Genomic DNA, 22,246 nt, shown 5'->3' with positions numbered 1-22,246 from the left:
GGAGGGGCGAGGAGCTTACGGAAGGCAGGCCTCGTTATTGCAAAGGGTGGGGAGATGGAGCACGGGCAGAGTAGGAGAGGGAAGGTGTGTGTCCAGTTGCTGATGGAGGGGCTGTGTGTGCGGCAGGTACGCTATGAAGTGTCTGGATAAGAAGCGGATCAAGATGAAACAGGGGGAGACTCTAGCGCTAAACGAGAGGATCATGCTGTCGCTGGTCAGCACTGGGGTGAGTACACGTGCTGCCTGAGAATGTGTTCTGTTACTGTCTCACTGGACACACTGTCACATAGTCGTGCCTGGGACTCCAGGTTTTCACTCCAGCCAGGCTGTCTGAGACTCTTTTGAATTTTAGTTTTGAAATTTAGAGAACTAAATTTCTTTACTGGACAGTATCCATTGCTTCCACCACTGACACTAATGAGAGATGTCAAGTTACCGATAGAAATGACCTTGAGATCTTCCAAGGCCCATACTGCAAAGAGCTGTTTATAATCTGCCAGTCCCAGCTGCTGGCAGGCAGGTAGCAGCTCCAGTGGAGACGTCACCCTGCCCCACGTCGCACAAACAGCTGTAGCACAGCTGGGAAGAAAGTGTGCTGAGCGTGTTCTGTCCAAGAGAGAGGGTCAGCGAAAGGTCACAGCTGGATTACAGCACTCCGCATTCCTGAACTGCGAATTGCTCTGCAGCCCTGGTTCCTCCTGGCTGTCTGCTCCCCTGTGGTCTCACTGCAGTGAAGCAGAGGAGGGCAGCTGTGTGCAATGTCTGCTTTTGTGTTCTTAAAGCTAATAAGTGCAGATCTCTGTGAGTAAATGACTCCCCTCTGTCTCCCCTCCTTCCCTTTTTCTCTTTCTGATCCTCTCCCTCTCTCTTCATCCAGGACTGCCCATTCATTGTTTGTATGACCTATGCCTTCCACACCCCCGACAAGCTCTGCTTCATCCTGGACCTCATGAACGGTGAGTGACCTTTCACCCCTCTCCAACCTTAGTCTACCATCTCCCACCTCTCTTCACTCCTCTCCCTCTGCCCGCTTGTATGTTTTTGTCTCTCAGGAGGGGACCTGCACTATCACCTCTCTCAGCACGGCGTGTTTAACGAGAAGGAGATGCGCTTCTATGCAGCTGAGATCATCCTGGGCCTGGAGCACATGCACAACCGCTACGTGGTCTACAGAGACCTGAAGGTGAGAGGGGGGAGGGGCTAATAAAGGGTGTGTCTGCAGCAATGGGGAGGGGACGGTCTGTCCATGGCAAAGGGGAAGGGTTAATAGAGGGAGGGGCTTGTCTGGCTACAGAACAGGGTCTAATAGAGGCGTGTGGCCTTGGCAAGTGGGAGGGGCCAATAGAGAGGGTGTGGCTACACAGCATGGGCTAATAGAGGGGTGTGGCCCCAACAAGGGGTGGCTAATGGGGTGTAACTGTAAGGGGAGGGGCTAACATAGGGGTGTGGCTACAGCAAGGGTAAGGGGCTAGGAGGAGACAAATGGCAGGAGTATGCAGGTCCCGTCATAGCAGCCTTGCTCAGGGAGATACACTGCTCCAGTTATACACAGGGTCAAATTTAAACTGTTTTCTTCCCTGTTGCATTTGTAGAGTATTACAACTTACTTTTGTTTTTCATAACAATAATTGTGGATTTTTTTTAATTTTTAACAACCAATTTAACAACACACAAATGGCCCTTCCAGTAAAGCACCAGGAATTGAACTGAACTAAGGGAAGAGTTGTTGGGGGATGGAAGTCCAATCTGGGTTGTGTGTGTCACTGACTGTGTCCTTGATTAAAATTCTTTCCTTCCCTCTGTCCTCCTCTCTCCCCCTCGCTAAGATTCAAATTCACAGATGCCTTATTGGCACGACTTTCATGACAAGTATTGCCAAAGCTTTGAACATTAAGACAATGGGCCCATCTAGCTCATTTTGTAGTCAGTATTAATTGATCTCAGGATATCATCAGACTGTTTCTTGACAGAAGCCAGGCTATCAGGTTCAACAGCATGGCTGGACAGCTTTTCCCGTGTTTCTGTAACCTTTTGTGTAAAGAAGTGCCTCCTGTTATTAGTTTTAAATACAGTGCCACTTAATTCATATTTCACTGTTACATCTGAAGGAGTCCTCTGGGCTGACTGGGACAGATATGGGGATTTCGAATTTGTGATCAGGTCTTCTTGTAGTCTTCTCTGATCAAGACTGAAGAGATTCAGAGAACACTTACAGATTAACATTGACAAATCATTCAAAATGTTGATTTATTTCCAATACCAGCCATTGCATCAGTGTTTATTTAGTCACCTTCAGTTATGACACAAATATATTTGTCAACAACCTGTTTTTCATTTCATTTCATTTTGAAGAAGATGAAACGCTCACAAATAATCCACGATGACAAAGATAAAATTGCTTTGCATTTTTTATTTGAGTGCATTAAGATGAGACAAAATGTCCTGTCTGAGTAAAACTCGTACTGAAAGGAATTTTGTCACGTGAGGTTCACCGTTTGCGTATGTCCTTTCTGTCTGGCTGTAGTGGGTCCAGTCCCAGGGCTGCGTGGTGCCTCAGGGTGTGAGAATCTCCAGTAACAGGGCATGCAGCTTTCTCCTTTTCCCTTCTGTTTCTGACTGTCCTGATTTCCAGCTGCCTTCTCCACACTTCAGTGTGTCTTAGTGTTAATTGATTGGTACCCAGATAAACAAAAAGATGTGTACACTGTACCTATTATATTAGAAAAAGAAAAGCCACGTATATGCAAGAAATGCTTGTGGTTCTCCATGCTTTCAGCTGGAAGAAAAAGATCTGGAGTCTGGTGCTACTTTATAGAGGACGAGCAAACCAGGAAAAGCTCTTGTAAAACATTACTTAAAGATAAACAGAATGCGGCTACATTATGAGTTGAAAAGTACAAAAAAATTGTAGATTTCGCAGAAGGATTCGCAGCATCTTGACGTGTAGCATCTAGCATCATTTTATATGAAGACATCTGTCTTTTATTTTGTAGCTACTCAACAAACAGACTAGAAAACTAAGCAAGAATAAATTGTATTTTACTGTTTGCGTATTCAAAAATTACTATTTTTTTGTCTTGGCTAGAGATCAATGTATAAGAAGTACGTTACTCTTCTAATTTGTGAGAGTTTGGACAAAGACACTATGAGCTGCATTTCAGGCTGTGACAGGGTGAACCCCTGGGGTACCTGTGTGTTGATCCTCACTGTCTCCCTCAGGCTGTGACAGGTGAACCCCTGGGGTACCTGTGTGCTGATCCTCGCTGTGTCTCCCTCAGGCTGTGACAGGGTGAACCCCTGGGGTACCTCTGTGCTGATCCTCACTGTGTCTCCCTCAGACTGTGACAGGGTGAACTCAACCCCAAACTAGCCTATGGGGCTGGAAGAACAGACAGGTTTTCTGATTAATGTTGGCAGGGAGGACGAAAACTCTGAAGTGTCCTGGGTGTGTTTGGACAGAGCAGGAAAGTACATCATTGTCTTGACCTCTCCTGTCTCGCAGTGGCCACACAACCTCTTCTCTGGATGGCCAGGGTTGTCTTGTTGCCTTTGGTTATTCAGCCTGTACTTCGTCAGGATCTGCCTGCATCTCTGCCAATGAAGAGATACTCCAAGACTATTTCTGTTTCGGGCCTGACCGCTATCAGGTGTACTTTGGTATTTGTTTTAATTGCCCCTGTGTTCTCTGATTTTGATGTGTGATATAATTGAGTCTGCAGCAGTGAGGGTCTGTGTAGTGAGGTTCAGGGCAAGCTGGCTGAGGAGCTGCAGGGCCTTCAAACGGAGCGACTCTGGGTTACTTCTCTTGAGAAGCCTCCTGAATCTGGGTGAAATTCTGTACGTGGATGAGCAGTGTCTCAAGGACTTGTTCAGGCCTGCAGGCGTGGTACACCAGCACCTTGAAAATGTATGTGCAGGATTTCAGCTGAGTGCTTTTTCTATCATGTGCATTTCTGATTGAGTGAACCGTAAACCTCACTCCATACAGGAAAATGGGCTGGATACAACTCAGCTTCTTGTTGAAGAATTTATTTTATATAGGCTTCTTTTGATGGCTCTTCCTCTCCCCCTCTCCAGCCTGCCAATATCCTGCTGGATGAGCATGGCCATGTGAGGATATCGGACCTGGGGCTAGCCTGTGACTTCTCCAAGAAGAAACCCCATGCCAGCGTGTCAGTATCCCTCTGCCTCTCCCTGTTCGCCATCTCTCTCTCTCTGTTAGTCTCTATTGTTCTGATAATTGTTGTTGCTTTGGCAACACTCATTCATTGGTCAGACCTTTGAATTAAGTCTGTCTAGAGCCTAACAGATTTCTGTCTTTTTGCTTGTTTATCTCTCTCTCTGTGCCCGTCTCGCTCGCTCGCTCGCTCTCTCTGTGCCCGTCTCGCTCGCTCGCTCTCTCTGTGCCCGTCTCGCTCGCTCGCTCTCTCTGTGCCCGTCTCGCTCGCTCGCTCTCTCTGTGCCCGTCTCGCTCGCTCGCTCTCTCTGTCCCCGTCTCGCTCGCTCGCTCTCTCTGTCCCCGTCTCGCTCTCTTTGTCTCTCTGTCCCCGTCTCGCTCGCTCGCTCTCTCTGTCCCCGTCTCGCTCGCTCTCTCTCTCTCTGTGCCCGTCTCGCTCGCTCTCTCTCTCTCTGTGCCCGTCTCGCTCGCTCTCTCTCTCTCTGTGCCCGTCTCGCTCGCTCTCTCTCTCTCTGTGCCCGTCTCGCTCGCTCGCTCTGTCTCTGTGCCCGTCTCGCTCGCTCGCTCCGTCTCTGTGCCCGTCTCGCTCTCTCTGTCGCTCTCTGTGCCCGTCTCGCTCTCTGTGCCCGTCTCGCTCTCTGTGCCCGTCTCGCTCGCTCGCTCTCTCCCTGTGCCCGTCTCGCTCGCTCTCTCCCTGTGCCCGTCTCGCTCGCTCTCTCCCTGTGCCCGTCTCGCTCGCTCTCCCGCTCTCTCCCTGTGCCCGTCTCGCTCTCCCGCTCTCTCCCTGTGCCTGTCTCCCTCGCTCGCTCTCTCCCTGTGCCCGTCTCGCTCGCTCTCCCGCTCTCTCCCTGTGCCCGTCTCGCTCTCCCGCTCTCTCCCTGTGCCCGTCTCGCTCTCCCGCTTTCTCCCTGTGCCTGTCTCCCTCGCTCGCTCTCTCCCTGTGCCCGTCTCGCTTGCTCTCTCCCTGTGCCCGTCTCGCTCGCTCGCTCTCTCGCTCTCTCCCTGTGCCCCTCTCTCTCTGTGCCCGTCTCGCTCTCTCCCTGTGCCCGTCTCTCTCCCTGTGCCCGTCTCGCTCTCTCCCTGTGCCCGTCTCGCTCTCTCCCTGTGCCCGTCTCGCTCTCTCTGTCTCTCCCTGTGCCCATCTTGCTCTCTCCCTGTGCCCGTCTCGCTCCCTCTCGCTCTCCGTGCCCGTCTCGCTCTCTCTCTCTGCCCGTCTCGCTCTCTCTCTCTGTGCCCGTCTCGCTTGCTCGCTCGCTCTCTGTGCCCATCTCGCTCGCTCTCTCTCTCTCTCTGTGCCCGTCTCGCTCGCTCGCTCGCTCTCTGTCTCTCTCTGTCCCCGTCTCGCTCTCTCTCTCTCTCTCTGTCCCCGTCTCGCTCGCTCTCTCTCTCTCTCTCTGTGCCTGTCTCGCTCGCTCGCTCGCTCTCTGTCTCTCTCTGTCCCCGTCTCGCTCTCTCTCTCTCTCTCTGTGCCCGTCTCGCTCGCTCGCTCGCTCTCCCTGTCTCTCTCTGTGCCCATCTCGCTCGCTCTCTCTCTCTCTGTGCCCGTCTCGCTCGCTCGCTCGCTCTCTCTGTGCCCGTCTCGCTCGCTCGCTCTCTCTGTGCCCGTCTCGCTCGCTCGCTCTCTCTGTGCCCGTCTCGCTCGCTCGCTCTCTCTGTGCCCGTCTCGCTCGCTCGCTCTCTCTGTCCCCGTCTCGCTCTCTTTGTCTCTCTGTCCCCGTCTCGCTCGCTCGCTCTCTCTGTCCCCGTCTCGCTCGCTCTCTCTCTCTCTGTGCCCGTCTCGCTCGCTCTCTCTCTCTCTGTGCCCGTCTCGCTCGCTCTCTCTCTCTCTGTGCCCGTCTCGCTCGCTCGCTCTGTCTCTGTGCCCGTCTCGCTCGCTCGCTCTGTCTCTGTGCCCGTCTCGCTCGCTCGCTCCGTCTCTGTGCCCGTCTCGCTCTCTCTGTCTCTCTCTGTGCCCGTCTCGCTCTCTGTGCCCGTCTCGCTCTCTGTGCCTGTCTCGCTCGCTCGCTCTCTCCCTGTGCCCGTCTCGCTCGCTCTCTCCCTGTGCCCGTCTCGCTCGCTCTCTCCCTGTGCCCGTCTCGCTCGCTCTCCCGCTCTCTCCCTGTGCCCGTCTCGCTCTCCCGCTCTCTCCCTGTGCCCGTCTCGCTCTCCCGCTTTCTCCCTGTGCCTGTCTCCCTCGCTCGCTCTCTCCCTGTGCCCGTCTCGCTCGCTCTCCCGCTCTCTCCCTGTGCCCGTCTCGCTCTCCCGCTCTCTCCCTGTGCCCGTCTCGCTCTCCCGCTTTCTCCCTGTGCCTGTCTCCCTCGCTCGCTCTCTCCCTGTGCCCGTCTCGCTTGCTCTCTCCCTGTGCCCGTCTCGCTCGCTCGCTCTCTCGCTCTCTCCCTGTGCCCCTCTCTCTCTGTGCCCGTCTCGCTCTCTCCCTGTGCCCGTCTCTCTCTCTGTGCCCGTCTCGCTCTCTCCCTGTGCCCGTCTCGCTCTCTCCCTGTGCCCGTCTCGCTCTCTCTGTCTCTCCCTGTGCCCATCTTGCTCTCTCCCTGTGCCCGTCTCGCTCCCTCTCGCTCTCCGTGCCCGTCTCGCTCTCTCTCTCTCTGCCCGTCTCGCTCTCTCTCTCTGTGCCCGTCTCGCTTGCTCGCTCGCTCTCTGTGCCCATCTCGCTCGCTCTCTCTCTCTCTCTGTGCCCGTCTCGCTCGCTCGCTCGCTCTCTGTCTCTCTCTGTCCCCGTCTCGCTCTCTCTCTCTCTCTCTGTCCCCGTCTCGCTCTCTCTCTCTCTCTCTGTGCCTGTCTCGCTCGCTCGCTCGCTCTCTGTCTCTCTCTGTCCCCGTCTCGCTCTCTCTCTCTCTCTCTGTGCCCGTCTCGCTCGCTCGCTCGCTCTCCCTGTCTCTCTCTGTGCCCATCTCGCTCGCTCTCTCTCTCTCTGTGCCCGTCTCGCTCGCTCGCTCTCTGTCTCTCTCTGTCCCCGTCTTGCTCTCTCTCTCTGTGCCCGTCTCGCTGTTTGTTATTGCTTAATCCCTTGCTTGTGCATTTGTCTGATTGTGTTCTTCTGTCTTGCAGGGGAACACATGGCTACATGGCACCAGAGGTGCTGCAGAAGGGCACTGCGTATGACAGCAGTGCAGACTGGTTCTCTTTGGGCTGCATGCTCTTCAAACTGCTGCGGGGGTCAGTCCTGAGCCTGAGTGCCTCTTCTCCCTGGCTCTCTCCCTTCTCCATAGCTCTCTCCCCGTCTCTTCTCTCCCCGTCTCTCTCAGCTCTCTCCCAGCTCTCTCCCTCCCTCTGTCTTGGTGTTTGATGTCTTGCAGTAAAGGGCAGTGTTGAGGTGTGCTGGAGGTCTTGACCTCGTAGGTCAAGTCACACACTTCACAGAGGAAGAGAGTGGGGAGAGGAGAGTGGCAGAAAGACAGGTGGGGGGTGTATGTGTAGGGGGAACACACACAGTGATTGATGTCCCTGTGATGTGTGGCAGTGTGTTTGAACATATCAAAGCACAGAAAGAGAGAGGTCAGGTGAGGGGGTGCTTTGCAACACAGAGAAACTGGGATCCCTTTGTAGACTGAGACTAGAGTTAGGAGGGGGACTGAGAGCCCAGCGACAAGAAGTGGAGGACATCTACTGAACAGGTGCCTGGGTGACTCTCCCCACTCCCCTCCACACTGACTGACTCTCCTCCACACTCACTGACTCTCCCCACTCCCCCCCACTCTCACTCACTGACTGACTGACTCTCCCCACTCCCCTCCACACTGACTGACTCTCCCCACTCCCCCCCACTCTCACTCACTGACTGACTGACTCTCCCCACTCCCCTCCACACTCACTGACTCTCCTCACTCTCCTCCACACTCACTGACTGACTCTTCCCACTCCCCCCCACTCTCACTCACTGACTCCCCACTCCCCTCCACACTGACTCACTGACTCTCCCCACTCCCCTCCACACTGACTCACTGACTGACTGACTCTCCCCACTCCCCTCTACACTCACTGACTCTCCCCACTCCCCTCCACACTGACTCACTGACTGACTGACTCTCCCCACTCCCCTCCACACTCACTGACTCTCCCCACTCCCCTCCACACTCACTGACTCTCCCCACTCCCCTCCACACTGACTCACTGACTGACTCTCCCCAATCCCCTCCACACTCACTGACTCTCCCCACTCCCCCCCACTCTCACTCACTGACTGACTGACTCTCCCCACTCCCCTCCACACTGACTGACTCTCCCCACTCCCCCCCACTCTCACTCACTGACTGACTGACTCTCCCCACTCCCCTCCACACTCACTGACTGACTCTCCCCACTCCCCCCCACTCTCACTCACTGACTGACTGACTCTCCCCACTCCCCTCCACACTCATTGACTCTCCCCACTCCCCTCCACACTCACTGACTCTCCCCACTCCCCTCCACATTCATTGACTCTCCCCACTCCCCTCCACACTCACTGACTCTCCCCACTCCCCCCCACTCTCACTCACTGACTGACTGACTCTCCCCACTCCCCTCCACACTGACTGACTCTCCCCACTCCCCCCCACTCTCACTCACTGACTGACTGACTCTCCCCACTCCCCTCCACACTCACTGACTGACTGACTCTCCCCACTCCCCCCCACTCTCACTCACTGACTGACTGACTCTCCCCACTCCCCTCCACACTCACTGACTCTCCCCACTCCCCTCCACACTGACTCACTGACTGACTGACTCTCCCCACTCCCCTCCACACTCACTGACTGACTCTCCCCACTCCCCCCCACTCTCACTCACTGACTGACTGACTCTCCCCACTCCCCTCCACACTCACTGACTCTCCCCACTCCCCCCCACTCTCACTCACTGACTGACTGACTCTCCCCACTCCCCTCCACACTGACTGACTCTCCCCACTCCCCTCCACACTGACTGACTCTCCCCACTCCCCCCCACTCTCACTCACTGACTGACTGACTCTCCCCACTCCCCTCCACACTCACTGACTCTCCCCACTCCCCCCCACTCTCACTCACTGACTCCCCACTCCCCTCCACACTGACTCACTGACTGACTGACTCTCCCCACTCCCCTCCACATTCATTGACTCTCCCCACTCCCCTCCACACTCACTGACTCTCCCCACTCCCCTCCACACTCACTGACTCTCCCCACTCCCCTCCACACTCACTGACTCTCCCCACTCCCCTCCACACTCACTGACTGACTCTCCCCACTCCCCTCCACACTCACTGACTGACTCTCCCCACTCCCCTCCACACTCACTGACTGACTCTCCCCAATCCCCTCCACACTGACTCACTGACTCTCCCCACTCCCCTCCACACTTTATTCATATCTGATTTAAATTCACAGCTTTATTGTCATAATTGGTAAATTACACTGTTGCCATAGTATATAGAATCAATACAACAATTATATTTATTTATAAATTAAATAAATCATAGGACTTTTCCTCAGGCTTTGACAGGTGATCACACACTGGGCTCCAAGCTCAACAGAGGTTCCTCCCTCCTCTCTCAACATGATTGGACGCTGTTCTCATTCTGGCAGGTGTGGAAATACTGGGATTAGATTTGTTAATTTTGGGGGAAAATGTTTCTCTAATCCCAGAGTATTTCTTACAGTGCAGTAGGAAGTGCACCTCTGTCTCTGTTTTTCCCCGCTGGCAGTGGGAGCACAGCCTGTCCTCTCTGGTTTAGCCAGGTCTGCCTGTGTCACCCAGTTTCTGGCCAGATTGTGGTTACTGAGCCTGTACTTTGTCAGCGTCTGTTTTTCTTTGCTGTTTCTTACCCTGGTCAGTTTCGGCTAGTGTGTATTGTCTGTTTAGAGTTTTATAGTATTCCAGTGTTTGTTGTGTTTGTTGTCCCAGTGAGATCCTCTCTCGTTCTTCACCCTAATCTGCCTTCTCAATCTCCTCTCTTTATATCTATCTGCCCAGCATCTCCCTCTTCCCTCTCTGTCCTTCTTTCTCTCCCCCATCACTCTCTCTCCTGCTCCCATCTCTTGTCTCCCATCGCTCTCTCTCCTTCTCCCCTCTCAAATTCAAGCAGATTTATAGTCATGACCGGTAAATCTTTTTGTTCCTCATGCTGGGACAGGAGATCACTCACTCTATTATTATAATTGAGAGACAGGCTCCCTGTCTGTTCCTCAGGCTGGGACAGGAGATCACACACTGTATTATTATAATTGAGAGACAGGCTCCCTGTCTGTTCCTCAGGCTGGGACAGGAGATCACACATTGTATTATTATTATTGAGAGGCAGGCTTACTGTCTGTTCCTCAGGCTGGGACAGGAGATCACACACTGTATTATTATTATTGAGAGACAGGCTCACTGTCTGTTCCTCAGGCTGGGACAGGAGAACACTCATTGTATTATTATTGAGAGGCAGGCTTAATGTCTGTTCCTCAGGCTGGGACTGGAGATCACACACTGTATTATTATTATTATTGAGAGGCAGGCTTACTGTCTGTTCCTCAGGCTGGGACAGGAGAACACTCATTGTATTATTATTATTGAGAGACAGGCTCACTGTCTGTTCCTCAGGCTGGGACAGGAGAACACTCATTGTATTATTATTATTGAGAGACAGGCTCACTGTCTGTTCCTCAGGCTGGGACAGGAGATCCCAGTGGGATTGAGAGGTGTTCTGATTCCTGCAGGTGTGAGAATTTGTTTTGTCCTCCCTGTCCTCCCATCACTATATCTCCCCTCTCTCTCTCCATCACCTTCCTTGTGTCCATAGCCATTGTGTAAGTTGTAGTAGTTCAGGTGGGGAGCTGCGTCAGCATGCGTAGGCTGCAAAGGAACAAGTAATAGGTTTATTCCATGCTGAAAAAAGAAGAAAACGCAACGTTTCGGCCATGGAGCCTTCTTCAGGTGTGAGAAAGACAGGGCAGTAAGCTATAAAAGCTCTCTCCCAGAGGTAATTTGTTCTCCCCCTACATTACCTTTGCTTACTGCCCTGTCTTTCTCACACCTAAAGAAGGCTCCACGGCCGAAACGTTGTGTTTTCTTCTTTTTTCAGCATGGAATAAACCTATTACTTTTTCCATTGTGTAAGTTATCAGCCTTGTCCGGTGTCTGTTGAAGTTGCTCCTGGCCTCCGTGTGTGTGTCTCCCAGCCTCTGCTCTGTGTGCAGGTTCAGCTCAGAGATGACGGGCTGGTGCCACAACTTTGTTGTATTGGATTATAATAATTAAGATGCCAGTCTTGTTTATGTACAGTGAAAGTGTCATTATTGTACTGTTTTATAATGCAGTAAGTACTCAGTAACCTGTCCGTCTGTCTAGGCACAGTCCGTTCCGGCAGCACAAGACCAAAGACAAACACGAAATTGACCGCATGACGCTCACCATGGTAAGGACAGCACCTACACACCTGTCCATACACCAGAGGGACACACACGTACACATCTGGTGGGGTGCAAGTTTGATCTGCCACAGCTGTCGGTGTCACTCCCTCTTACGTGGAACACACCTGGGACACGTACCTCTGTCAGAGATTAGGATCACACACCTGTGCACACTGACACTGGCAGCTGTACCGCTCCAGTCTCATGCCCCACCTCTCTCTGTCTCTCAGAACGTGGAGCTGCCAGACTCGTTCTCCCCGGAGCTGAAGTCCCTGCTGGAAGGGCTGCTGCAGCGTGATGTTGCCAAGAGGCTGGGCTGTCTGGGCCGGGGGTGAGGCTCTGTGGTCCATGCCTCAGGGCATAGGCCACGTCCGTCAGTAGGGAGAGGCATAAATCCTCTGCATATGATATTCAGTGATTAATGAGCTGTTATTATTACTTTATTATTATCATTCAGAGGAAATGTAATGTCTCTGTCACGGGTCTAAGAGATGATACCCTGTCTTCTTTCAGGAAATGGCTGGATGAGATCCTGCTATGAATTGACTGCTAGCATGCAAATAACCTAGGTGGGCCTAATGGCCTCCTGTCATTTGTAACTTTCTTTCCCCCATCTTCTTTTCCTTCTTCTCAGTGCCTCTGAATCATCTTTATTTCTCTGCCTGCCAGTATTCTCTGTATTGAGAGGAGTTCAGTGCTTCTACCTGGTGTTCACTGCTGGCACTGCAGTGGGATGGGAGGGGGATCTGGTTATCAAGTGCAGGTGTGACCTTGTGTGACAGAGAGGAGAGCAGCAGGCACAGGGGGTGCACTCACACAGCACTGACCAGCCCATGGAGTTCACATGCTGAAGACCAGCCTTTCAGGACACTGAGCGTAGAGTTGTTCGCTTCAGTGGCTTTCCTTCCCAGGAGGTCATGTTAGTTTGCCCTTTCTGAGAGAGGGGGAGGAAGAAAGAAGTTAAATCGCCAGAGACAGTGACTGTGTTTGTCATCTTTAGGGCTCAGGAGGTGAAGGAACATGTGTTTTTTAAAGGGATCGACTGGCAGCAGGTGTATCTGCAGAAGGTGAGACTGTTTGTGTGCTTCTGTCTCTGTATAGTCTGTCTGGGTGTGCTCAGTCTAGGTGACGCAGTGTGTCTTATGATTGCAGTACTCTCCGCCTCTAATTCCGCCGCGGGGGGAGGTGAACGCAGCAGACGCCTTCGACATCGGCTCCTTTGACGAAGAGGACACCAAAGGCATCAAGGTCAGCACAGTGTCCACTCTCTGTCCATCTGTCCTCTCTGTCTGGAGTAAGACCATGCCCTTTGTGCACCGTCTCTGCTATATCCGAGTTATTCTCCCTAAATGACTCTGTTTTATTAATCACTGTCTGTCCCTCTTTCCATCTCTCTCCTTCTATATAAGCCAGCAGCCATACCATACTGAAACTCACCACCAGCAGCCCACTGAAGCCCAGCAGTGTGAGCCTGGTCAGTACCTGGAGGGGAGACTCCTGGGAAAGCTAAGGCTCCTGCTGGAAGAGGTGTTAGTGGGGCCAGTAGTTGGCGCTCACCCTGTAGTCTGTGTGGGTCCTAATGCCCCAGTATAGTGACAGGGACACAACACTGTACAAAGGCACCGTTCTCCGGATGAGATGTAAAACTGAGGTCCTGACTCTATAATGGTCATTAAAAATCCCAGGCCGTTTCTTGGAAAGAGTAGGGGTGTTACCCCTGTGTCCTGGCCCCATTTCCCCCCTGGCCTTTACCAGTCATGGCCTCTTAATAATCCCCATTTCTGAACTGGCTCCATCACTCTGCTTTCCTCCCCACTGAGAGCTGGTGTGTGGGGATAGGACTGGTGCATCATCCAGGTAGGGCTGCACACTGGTGGCGGTGAAGGGGGTCCCCATTACCTGTAAAGAGCTTGGAGTGCAGTGTCCAGAAAAGTGCTATATAAGTGTAATGAGTTGTTTTTATTATTAATTATGGGTCTCTCTGGACTGTTCTGCTTCTCTCTCTCTCCAGCTGCTGGACAGTGATCAGGAACTGTACAAGAATTTCCCACTAGTGATCTCCGAGCGCTGGCAGCAGGAAGTGGCTGAGACCGTATATGAAGCTGTCAACGCTGACACTGACAAGATTGAGGCGCGCAAGAGAGCCAAGAACAAGCAGCTGGGCCATGAGGAGGGTAAGTGCCTAGCGTGACGCCCCCTCCAGGGCGGGGGGTTAGATTGCACCTTGTTATAGGCTGTTCCACATCAAGAAGACATTAGTGTTTGTGTACCTTTGTCCTATCTGTCTGCTCCCTGAATTATGCAAGTTCTGCATTCCTGTGAAGAGCTATATGTGCAGAGTGCTTTGGGTGAGGGCTGCTCCACGACATTTTATACTGAGCCAACCAACTACTGTCTGTCACACTATGTGTGCAGTCTGTCACACACGTGTTAACCGTGTGTGTGTGTGTGTGCAGACTATGCCCTGTGTTAACCCTGTGTCTCCCTGTGTGTACAGACTATGTACTGTGTGTGTGTGTGCACACTACGCCCTGTGTCTGTGTGCACAGACTACACCCTGTGTTAACCCTGTGTCTCCCTGTGTGTACAGACTATGTACTGTGTCTGTGTGTGTGTGCACACTACGCCCTGTGTCTGTGTGCACAGACTACACCCTGTGTTAACCCTGTGTCTCTCTGTGTGTGTGTGCCAACTACGCCCTGTGTTAACTCTGTGTCTCTGTGTGTCTGTGCAGACTACGTCCTCTGTTAACCCTGTGTCTCTCTGTGTGTGCACACTACGCCCTCTGTTAACCCTGTGTCTCTCTGTGTGTGCACACTACGCCCTCTGTTAACCCTGTGTCTGAGTGTGTGTGTGTGCACATACTACGCCCTGTGTCTGTGTGTGAGTGCAGACTCTGCCCTCTGTTAACCCTGTGTCTCTCTGTGTGTGCAGACTATGCCCTGGGGAAGGACTGCATCATGCATGGCTACATGTTGAAGCTGGGAAACCCCTTCCTGACGCAGTGGCAGCGGCGCTACTTCTACCTGTTTCCCAACCGTGTGGAGTGGAGGGGCGAAGGGGAGTCCCGGGTAAGCTCTCCCCTCTCACAGCTCGGTCTGCACACTGTCTGTCTCTCACCTGCGGCTCTGTGGCTCTCCGTCTCATGCTCTGGCTTCAGAAATGTGGAAGAACAGGGAGACAGACAGCTGAGTGGATAGACAGGTGGACAGGCGGATATGCAGGTGGACAGATAGGCAGACAGACATGCGGGCAGGTGGACAAACAGGCAGGCAGGCAGACAGACATGCGGGCAGGTCGACAGACAGGTAAGCGGACAGACAGGTGGATATGCAGGTGGGCAGACAGGTGGACAGAAAACTGAGCAGAGAGATTGGTATATTCTCTGTCCACTCATTCTCTTCATAACTGAACTGATCTGATGTTTTTTTTCTAGTCGGACAGGGTTAGTATTCGGAACAGAGCCATGGAAACGTGGATCATTCTGTAATGCCTTTCTCCCCATTTTCAGAAGTTGGGGGCAGAGCTGTGACCTGCAGGGCGGTCTTTTATTTCACTGTATTGGTGTGATTATTACTGCTCTCATGGTCATAGTTTTGCGGTGTCAGAGAATGTGAGTATGCGTGTTGATCTGAGAGGGGCGCAGTCCCAATGGGATCACAGTGACATTTGCCTGGATTCATTGTCTGACGCTGACACACAGACAGCAGGAGAGTGAGAGTGGGTTTGAGTGTGCATGTTACTGTGGTGTAACAGTCTGGTCCACTTGAGGTTTGACTGGGAGTTTGCAGGGCTCTTGTTTGAGATTTTGTGATTGATAGCTTCTTGTGAGTCCACAAGCACAGACAAAAGCTAAAGTGGTACCTTAGTACTCGAGCTCTGTGCTCACCGTAAAACCTGGAGTGGACTGAACTGCTGTGCACTGGGAATCTGCTTTCCGTGACAGGTGCACACGTTTGCGTGCGTATATCTGGTCCAATGAATGCAGCTGTCCTGTCTGTTGTTTCTCTGTCTAGGACACCTGGATTATCTATAAAAAGCATAGACTGGTAAGAGCTCAGTGTGCCCAGTAGCCCCCCAGCCCCTCTCTCCAACGGCGGTGTGTGTGTGTGTGTCCTACCAGGGCATGTCTGGGGGCCTCTGTTGTGCTCTTCATCCATTTGCTAGCGAAGCCCCCTGTTCAGCCGCTGTGCAGTGTTTGGAGCCAATGCACTTTCGCAGGCAAACTAGCCTGCTGCGTTTGAACACACACACATCTCTGTGTGGACAGGTGGTCCTCTCACCCTCTGTGTCTCCAGCAGTGCTCTAACTGCTCTGGCCCAGGACAGCTCCCAGTGGCCAGCTGGCCTCTAATGAGAACTGTTTTTGTAGGCCACTGAAAACTGCACTGAAACCGCAAGGCTTCTACTAACCCCTCGTTGTGCACCCCCTGAATACAGAGGTGTAGAAGCTGTCGCTGCCCTGCTGTGCACAAACACACACGTGCGTACAGCGTGATGGAGACGCCTCGGGCAGAGGAGAGCCAGATGCCCCTACCAATCCCTGTGTGCCACTGACCAGCCACAGACCCTCCCCAGGCTCCCTCCCTTCCTGTTGACCAGTGCTCCCAGCATCAGCTGGTCTGTCTGCAGTGCTGCGCTGCGCTGGGAACCCCTTCAAGTTCAACAGCAGACACAGATTTTAATGATCACGCAGAGGGGCGGCATACTCCGGGCATGGCTGTGCCCTCAGCTGTCTGTCGCCATAAATCCTCTTTCCCTGGAGCTCCTGAGAAACAGTGTTGTGTCTCTGTTCCAGATTCAGTCTGTTCAAGCGAGCTCCCAGTTTTATTCCAGTTCTCCCTCCCGCTTCTCCTGATTCCAGTTCGTTTTCCAGTGAGTACAACCCCCGCAGCTGGTCAGGACAGCAGAGTGTCAGGGAGTCACTCTTGGCAATGAACCACTAACCTGGTGGAGCATTTATCAGGCTTGTGCTACTAACTGAATCTCTAAGTGTGGCTCAGACCTCTCCCCAGTGTCCTGTAGTAACTTATAATCTCGCTGTTTTGTCAGTTTGTAAGTCGCTGTTCACTTGGCAGTGCCCCCTGTGACGATCCTCCTCGCAGGCCCAGTTTGTGTGTGTCCATTCAGAGCCAGGTCCTGGAGTGCCTCCCACTGCCAGTGCCAAGCCCCTGGGGTTCACTTCCATTATTTTAGCTGTTGTATGTGTTTTGGATCTCTGTGTTTGACAGTGTTTTCTGTATTGCTCTTCAGTAACTGCCCCCAGACCGCCTCACCTGAGAGTAAGAGCTCGGGCCCCCTCCACCCCTTCCATCCTCCCCTCCATGCTCCCATCTCACTGCCTCACCCCTTCCCTCTCTCCATCCATCTCACTCTCCCTCTCCCTCTCCCTCTCTCCCTCTCTCTCAGTGGTATAACAGTCCCCTGTTTGTGAATCTGCAGCAGAACCTGCTGACCATGGAGCAGATAGTGTCAGTGGAGGAGACGCAGGTTAAGGAGAAGAAATGTATCCTACTGCGCATCAAGGGGGGCAAACAGTTCGTCTTGCAGTGTGAGGTCAGCACCCCTCGGCCATCCTGTCACTGCACATCAGCTGTCTTTGTGTGCCTGTCCCCCTTCCTCCTTTCTCCTCTCTCTGCCTGTTAGTCCTCCTCTCCTCTCGCTGCCTGTTACTCCTCCTGTCTCCTCTTTCCTCTTGCTGCCTGTTACTGCTCCTCTCTCCTCTCGCTGCCTGTTACTGCTCTCCTCTCCTCTCGCTGCCTGTTACTGCTCTCCTCTCCTCTCGCTGCCTGTTACTGCTCCTCTCTCCTCTTGCTGCCTGTTACTCTTCCTCTCCTCTCGTTGCCTGTTACTGCTCTCCTCTCCTCTCGCTGCCTGTTACTCCTCCTGTCTCCTCTCTCCTCTTGCTGCCTGTTACTGCTCCTCTCTCCTCTTGCTGCCTGTTACTGCTCTCCTCTCCTCTCGCTGCCTGTTACTGCTCTCCTCTCCTCTCGCTTCCTGTTACTCCTCCTGTCTCCTCTTTCCTCTTGCTGCCTGTTACTGCTCCTCTCTCCTCTCGTTGCCTGTTACTCCTCCTCTCTCCTCTCTCCTCTCGCTGCCTGTTACTCCTCTCTCCTCTCCTCCCGCTGCCTGTGTCTCTCGGGTGTTAATTGCACCTCAATCTCTCTCTGTTTCCCTCAGAGTGACCCAGAGTTTGTGCAGTGGAAGAAGGAGCTGACGGAGGCTTTCACTGAGGCCCAGAAGCTGCTCCGCCGGGCACCTAAGGTCATTGGCAAGACCCGCACACCGGTGGTGGAGCTCTCCAAACCACAACTCACTCATCGCAACAGCAACGGGCTGTAGAGCCTCCTTCCCATCCCTCCATCCTCTCTCCTCACAGGAGCACACCCTCACCCCAGCACTCAAGTGTAAATATTCAGTACTCTTAACATATCTTTGGAGTACCAGCAGCAGTGCAAACTGTCATTTGCTCCCCCTGGTGGATAGCAATGGGACTGCAGTTTTAATTTTGTCTCCCTCTGGTGGATTGCAATAGGACTGCAGTCTTTCTTTGGCCCCCCCTGGTGGATTGCAGTGGGACTGTAACTGTCCTGTGTATTTACTGTTGAGTCTTTGTGGGGGAGATGGGGCACGAATTTCTACTACTACCTTGGTTACTTCTGTATGGAAAAAATCCCCCCATTCCCTTCCATCACCCTTCACCTTTCCACCCCACCCATTCATCTTATTAATGATTGCTGTTGGTCAAACCTCTCTTCTAGACTGCTTCCTCAAAGACATGGCCTGAGATAGCACATTGAGCTCAGACAGAACTAGAGCTGGACTGTCTTGACCTTTTTATCTATTTATTTTTTATTTTAAGAATTCTGATTTTTAATAAAGAAACTGATCTGATAGTAAGCAGTTTGCACACTGCCCCTCCCCCTTACAGCTGCAGTGTCTCTGGTGCATAATGTTGGTGCGTGGTCTTCAGCTGGTGTCATCGCTCGGTGTGTGGCCACACTGCTGGGGTATCAGGACTGCAGATACAAGCACAATGCCAGAGAGGCTTCAACACTAAGCCCATCTCTGGCCTATGATCGCTTTTTTAAAATAATGTAAGGCTGCTGCTGTTGTCAGCAGGAGGACAATGAAACAAATAGTGGAGATGATTTTCTGGGGGTTGGAGGTAGCTGTGCGCCCTCAGTCCTGATCTCTCAAACATACTGCAGATGCCTTGAGGAGTAGGCTAGGATTGTATGCTTATTCCCCAAGCTACCCTACCCCTCTCACACCTGGCTTTGCCAGGTTACCCCCATTTTCCTGGGCTGGAGCTGCAGCTGTTTCCCAGATTTCATGACTTACAGTCTGTCTCTGCACTGGAAGAGAGAGACCAGAGGAAGGTGGTCTTCACCATTGCTTCAACTGAATGGAGGGGGAGGTGGACCGCACCACTGCTTCAACTGGATGGAGGGGGAGATGGACAGTACCACTGCTTAAGCTGAGAAAAGGGGGAGGAGAATTGCATCACTGCTTAAACCCAGCGGAGTGGGAGGTGGACCGCACCACTGCTTAAACCCAGCGGAGTGGGAGGTGGACCGCACCACTGCTTAAACCCAGCGGAGGTGGAGGTGGACCGCACCACTGCTTAAACCCAGCGGAGGTGGAGGTGGACCGCACCACTGCTTAAACCCAGCGGAGGTGGAGGTGGACCGCACCACTGCTTAAACCCAGTGGAGGTGGACAGTACCATGGAGGGCAGGGGGAATTGTTGTCAATGCTCAAGTTTTCTGTGGGTAAGGAATGCCAACGCAGAGACTGACTGAGTTGTGCCATACATGAGCTGGGCTTGGGGGTGGGTTAGGATGGGCAGGGGACCAAAGATGGATTAATTTTCTTTGGTCCAGGGTCGTACTGTTATAGAGAGAGTTAGTTATTTTTGGAGACAACCTTTGTTTTCTGTAAGTGCAAAGATGAGACTCTGGGAGGAGTGGAGCGAAGATGGGAGCAGAGGTTGAAGTAGGAGAATGGTTGCTTCTGGGTTTGGGGTGGAGCCGCTTTCCCCCAAAATTCTGGAAGACGAGACATTGCTCCTGCACCCCACCTGCCCCGTCATCATTAATGTGCAAAAGTGCCAATATGTTTTACTTGAGCAGGTGTGTATGGGTCACCCTGGAGCCCAGGCGCCCCGGGGTGTGGGTGTGGATCGGCTGCTGGCTGTGGACAGAAGTGCAGAACAGCGACATCGTGCACGACACCCCTGGATTGACATTGTTCTTCTTTATCTTCTGCTTTGTGTTTGTGTGATGAGAGACGACCAGCGTCCCCTGGGGGAGGGAGAGCGACAGGGCTGGGGAGCTGTACATACATATCTCTTCTGTATCTGTATATATCGGTCACTGTGTGTCTGTCTGTTCGTCCTAGCAGCAGTCAGGGGGTGTCTGGTGATTTTGATGGGCTCCAGGCTGGGCCGGTGGCGGGGAGGGCAGTCTGCCTGGGCTCCGTGTGTGGCAGGAGAGCCCGTGAAAGCCCACAGCTGCCTGTGTCAGAACATGCCTCTTGATTTTCGAGCTCTTCCTTTCGTGTTCACTGAGTCGAAAAGGCTCAAGTTCTGGGACCTGGATCAACTTTAGGAATTACTCAGTCTAGCACCAACCTGCATAACAACATTTTATCAGTTTGTTTCTGAGCAGTAAGCCTTGGTTAGGAATGGAAACACTGCACCGATAAAGGTGTGTGTTTCTGCGCTTGTGAATGGGGCTTCCACTGTAAAGACTACCCTGCTGCTCCTCTCAGGGCCACTAGAGGGTAGTGTGAGCACTATGTGTTGGATTCTGTCTCCCCTCGGCTCCCTCACAGGCAGACAGGCCACTCACCCAGCACCAGATCAACCAATTTGCTGAAGACTGATTTTTTCCCTTCAAATACTATCCCTTCATGGACCAGAATTGTGCAAGTTTGCTGTATGTCTTGTCTGCGTGCACAAGGAGCAGTGCGGGGCTAGCAACTGGGGAGATGGAACCCCCCAGTTGTGTGATTAGTGATGATGAAGATGATTTTGGGGGTCCCTGTACTCCCACTGGGTTATTTTTAGACCTGGGCTCCAGCCCCTGTGCCGGAGGGGTTTAACACAGGGTTTCCCCCCATCCAGCAGGAGGCGCCGTCAGACTGGGGTATCGGGGAGGAGGAGGTTTGATTTCCATAAGGCATTGTAGTTTTTACAGACTCTGAATGTGACAAACATGCAGTTAGATATAATATATATGATACATTTTTTGGTATTTTGTTTTCTCCATGTTTTTTGTGTTGTTGATGAATGATTGAGCAGCACGAGGAGGAGTGAGGGGGCTTTCTCCGTTATCTGCAGCAGGGTTGAGGGCTGGGGGGCCCACGTTTGTCTTTGAGAGAGGCAGAGGGGTGTGGCTGAGCCGCACGTTAAATAAAACTGTCCGCAGAGTTTGGCTGTAATAAACCTTTCTGTAGAATGTCCGCAGGATGGCACTGACCAGATCATCTCTGTGAGAGATTTCCAGAGCTCTCGCAGGCACAGCTGCCTGATGGGCTTCACGCTTTGTATCTCCTGAATTTATCGTCCTGGTGGGTTCCCAGTCAGTTCTGTATTGTTAGCACAAGGTCTGTGCGGATGGCTGTTTCTGATTCCTGCAGACAGCAGCAGGGCACCCAGCGCAGTTGGTGCAGAACCTGTTGCCTGGTCTGAGGGCGTTGCACTGGGGTGCAGGATCACAGTCATGACAAGTTAATCACACAGCACAGTTTTGCTGCCTTTCCTCCTCAAAGACAAGCTCTCCCGGTGTCGCCTCTGATACTGTTATGGAATTTTATTACTGTTGCTGATGAATTTATTTTTATTCGTAGAGATCATGTAAAAACACAGGATTGCCAGATTTCTTTCATCTGTGTATTGTATTAAAAATAATAAATATCACATGTCAAAAAAGATGTATGTGAGAAAAGAAGCAGAACATTTCCAGATGCTGATGGCGTGGTGTGGTGAGATGGAGAGGCAGCAGAGGTCTGGTCTCTCGGCCGCTCCCACAGCGATGTACAGTATGGACCTGTAGAAACTAGAGCCGTGGAGCTGCGGTTCTTTCCTCATATTTATTGTCTGTAGGGGGTGCTGTACACCACAGCCACTGCTCCTTCAGACACTGTGATTCTCCAGGTTACACTTGTCCAAGATTTTTGTGATGTGCCACAAGCAAGCAATTACTACTGTTGTTGGGGTTAATATATAATAAATGATTTTTATTTTTATTTTAATAGGTTTTATTTTTGTTTTAAAGTTCTGGAACAGCTAGGGAAGCTTGTATATGTTGGTCGAACTGCTCGTACACACAAAACCAGTTCCAATAAACCACCTTTCGTGTCAAAACCTGCCTGTCTATCTGTCTCTGCATGTCTGTCAGTGTGTCTCAGAGCACCTGTGTCTGTGCCTGTCTGGTTGAGCCTGGTATCGCCCGTCTCTGTGCATCTATGTCTGTGGGCAGGTCTGTCTGTCCGAATGGTTGTGTCTTTTGGCAGCTCTCGGCATGAGCAGGAGGAGAAACCAGTAATCCCGCCTCCCACTGAGCGAGATGGGCCTGCTTCTGGAGGCCCCCAGGATCATGTTTTATTTCACACACTTAGAGGTCAAACTGCCTCCACGGTTCTGCATGTTTGTGGGTCACTAGAGGAGGTGCTGCCCTCTCATTTGAAGGATGTGGGATCCTGAATCTTG

The 22,246-nt window shown here is 52.4% G+C and overlaps 1 protein-coding gene across 4 annotated transcripts in view; it reads left to right on the top strand.

Moving 5' to 3' along the window:
* Nucleotides 1-21,901, top strand: part of grk3 (G protein-coupled receptor kinase 3) — a 48,550-nt gene extending 26,649 nt beyond the window's left edge. For 2 of the 4 annotated variants that reach the window (XM_015365953.2, XM_015365955.2), the window contains 13 exons: nucleotides 127-226; nucleotides 878-956; nucleotides 1,053-1,183; nucleotides 4,078-4,172; nucleotides 7,223-7,330; nucleotides 11,469-11,535; nucleotides 11,761-11,861; nucleotides 12,531-12,597; nucleotides 12,683-12,778; nucleotides 13,542-13,704; nucleotides 14,465-14,601; nucleotides 16,939-17,085; nucleotides 17,710-21,901. In XM_015365953.2, coding sequence (XP_015221439.2) covers nucleotides 127-226; nucleotides 878-956; nucleotides 1,053-1,183; nucleotides 4,078-4,172; nucleotides 7,223-7,330; nucleotides 11,469-11,535; nucleotides 11,761-11,861; nucleotides 12,531-12,597; nucleotides 12,683-12,778; nucleotides 13,542-13,704; nucleotides 14,465-14,601; nucleotides 16,939-17,085; nucleotides 17,710-17,871 — 1,453 coding nt within the window. In that variant the 3' untranslated portion in view covers nucleotides 17,872-21,901. Of the gene's footprint in view, nucleotides 1-126; nucleotides 227-877; nucleotides 957-1,052; nucleotides 1,184-4,077; nucleotides 4,173-7,222; nucleotides 7,331-11,468; nucleotides 11,536-11,760; nucleotides 11,862-12,530; nucleotides 12,598-12,682; nucleotides 12,779-13,541; nucleotides 13,705-14,464; nucleotides 14,602-15,546; nucleotides 15,580-16,938; nucleotides 17,086-17,709 lie in introns of all 4 variants that reach the window. The other 2 variants (XM_015365952.2, XM_006640163.3) reach the window with 2 other exon arrangements.
* The last annotated feature ends 345 nt before the right edge of the window (nucleotides 21,902-22,246 follow it).

Source organism: Lepisosteus oculatus, chromosome 22 (genome assembly GCF_040954835.1).
Source record: "Lepisosteus oculatus isolate fLepOcu1 chromosome 22, fLepOcu1.hap2, whole genome shotgun sequence".
Taxonomy (NCBI): Eukaryota; Metazoa; Chordata; class Actinopteri; order Semionotiformes; family Lepisosteidae; genus Lepisosteus; species Lepisosteus oculatus.
This window is presented reverse-complemented; position numbering and strand designations above follow the sequence as displayed.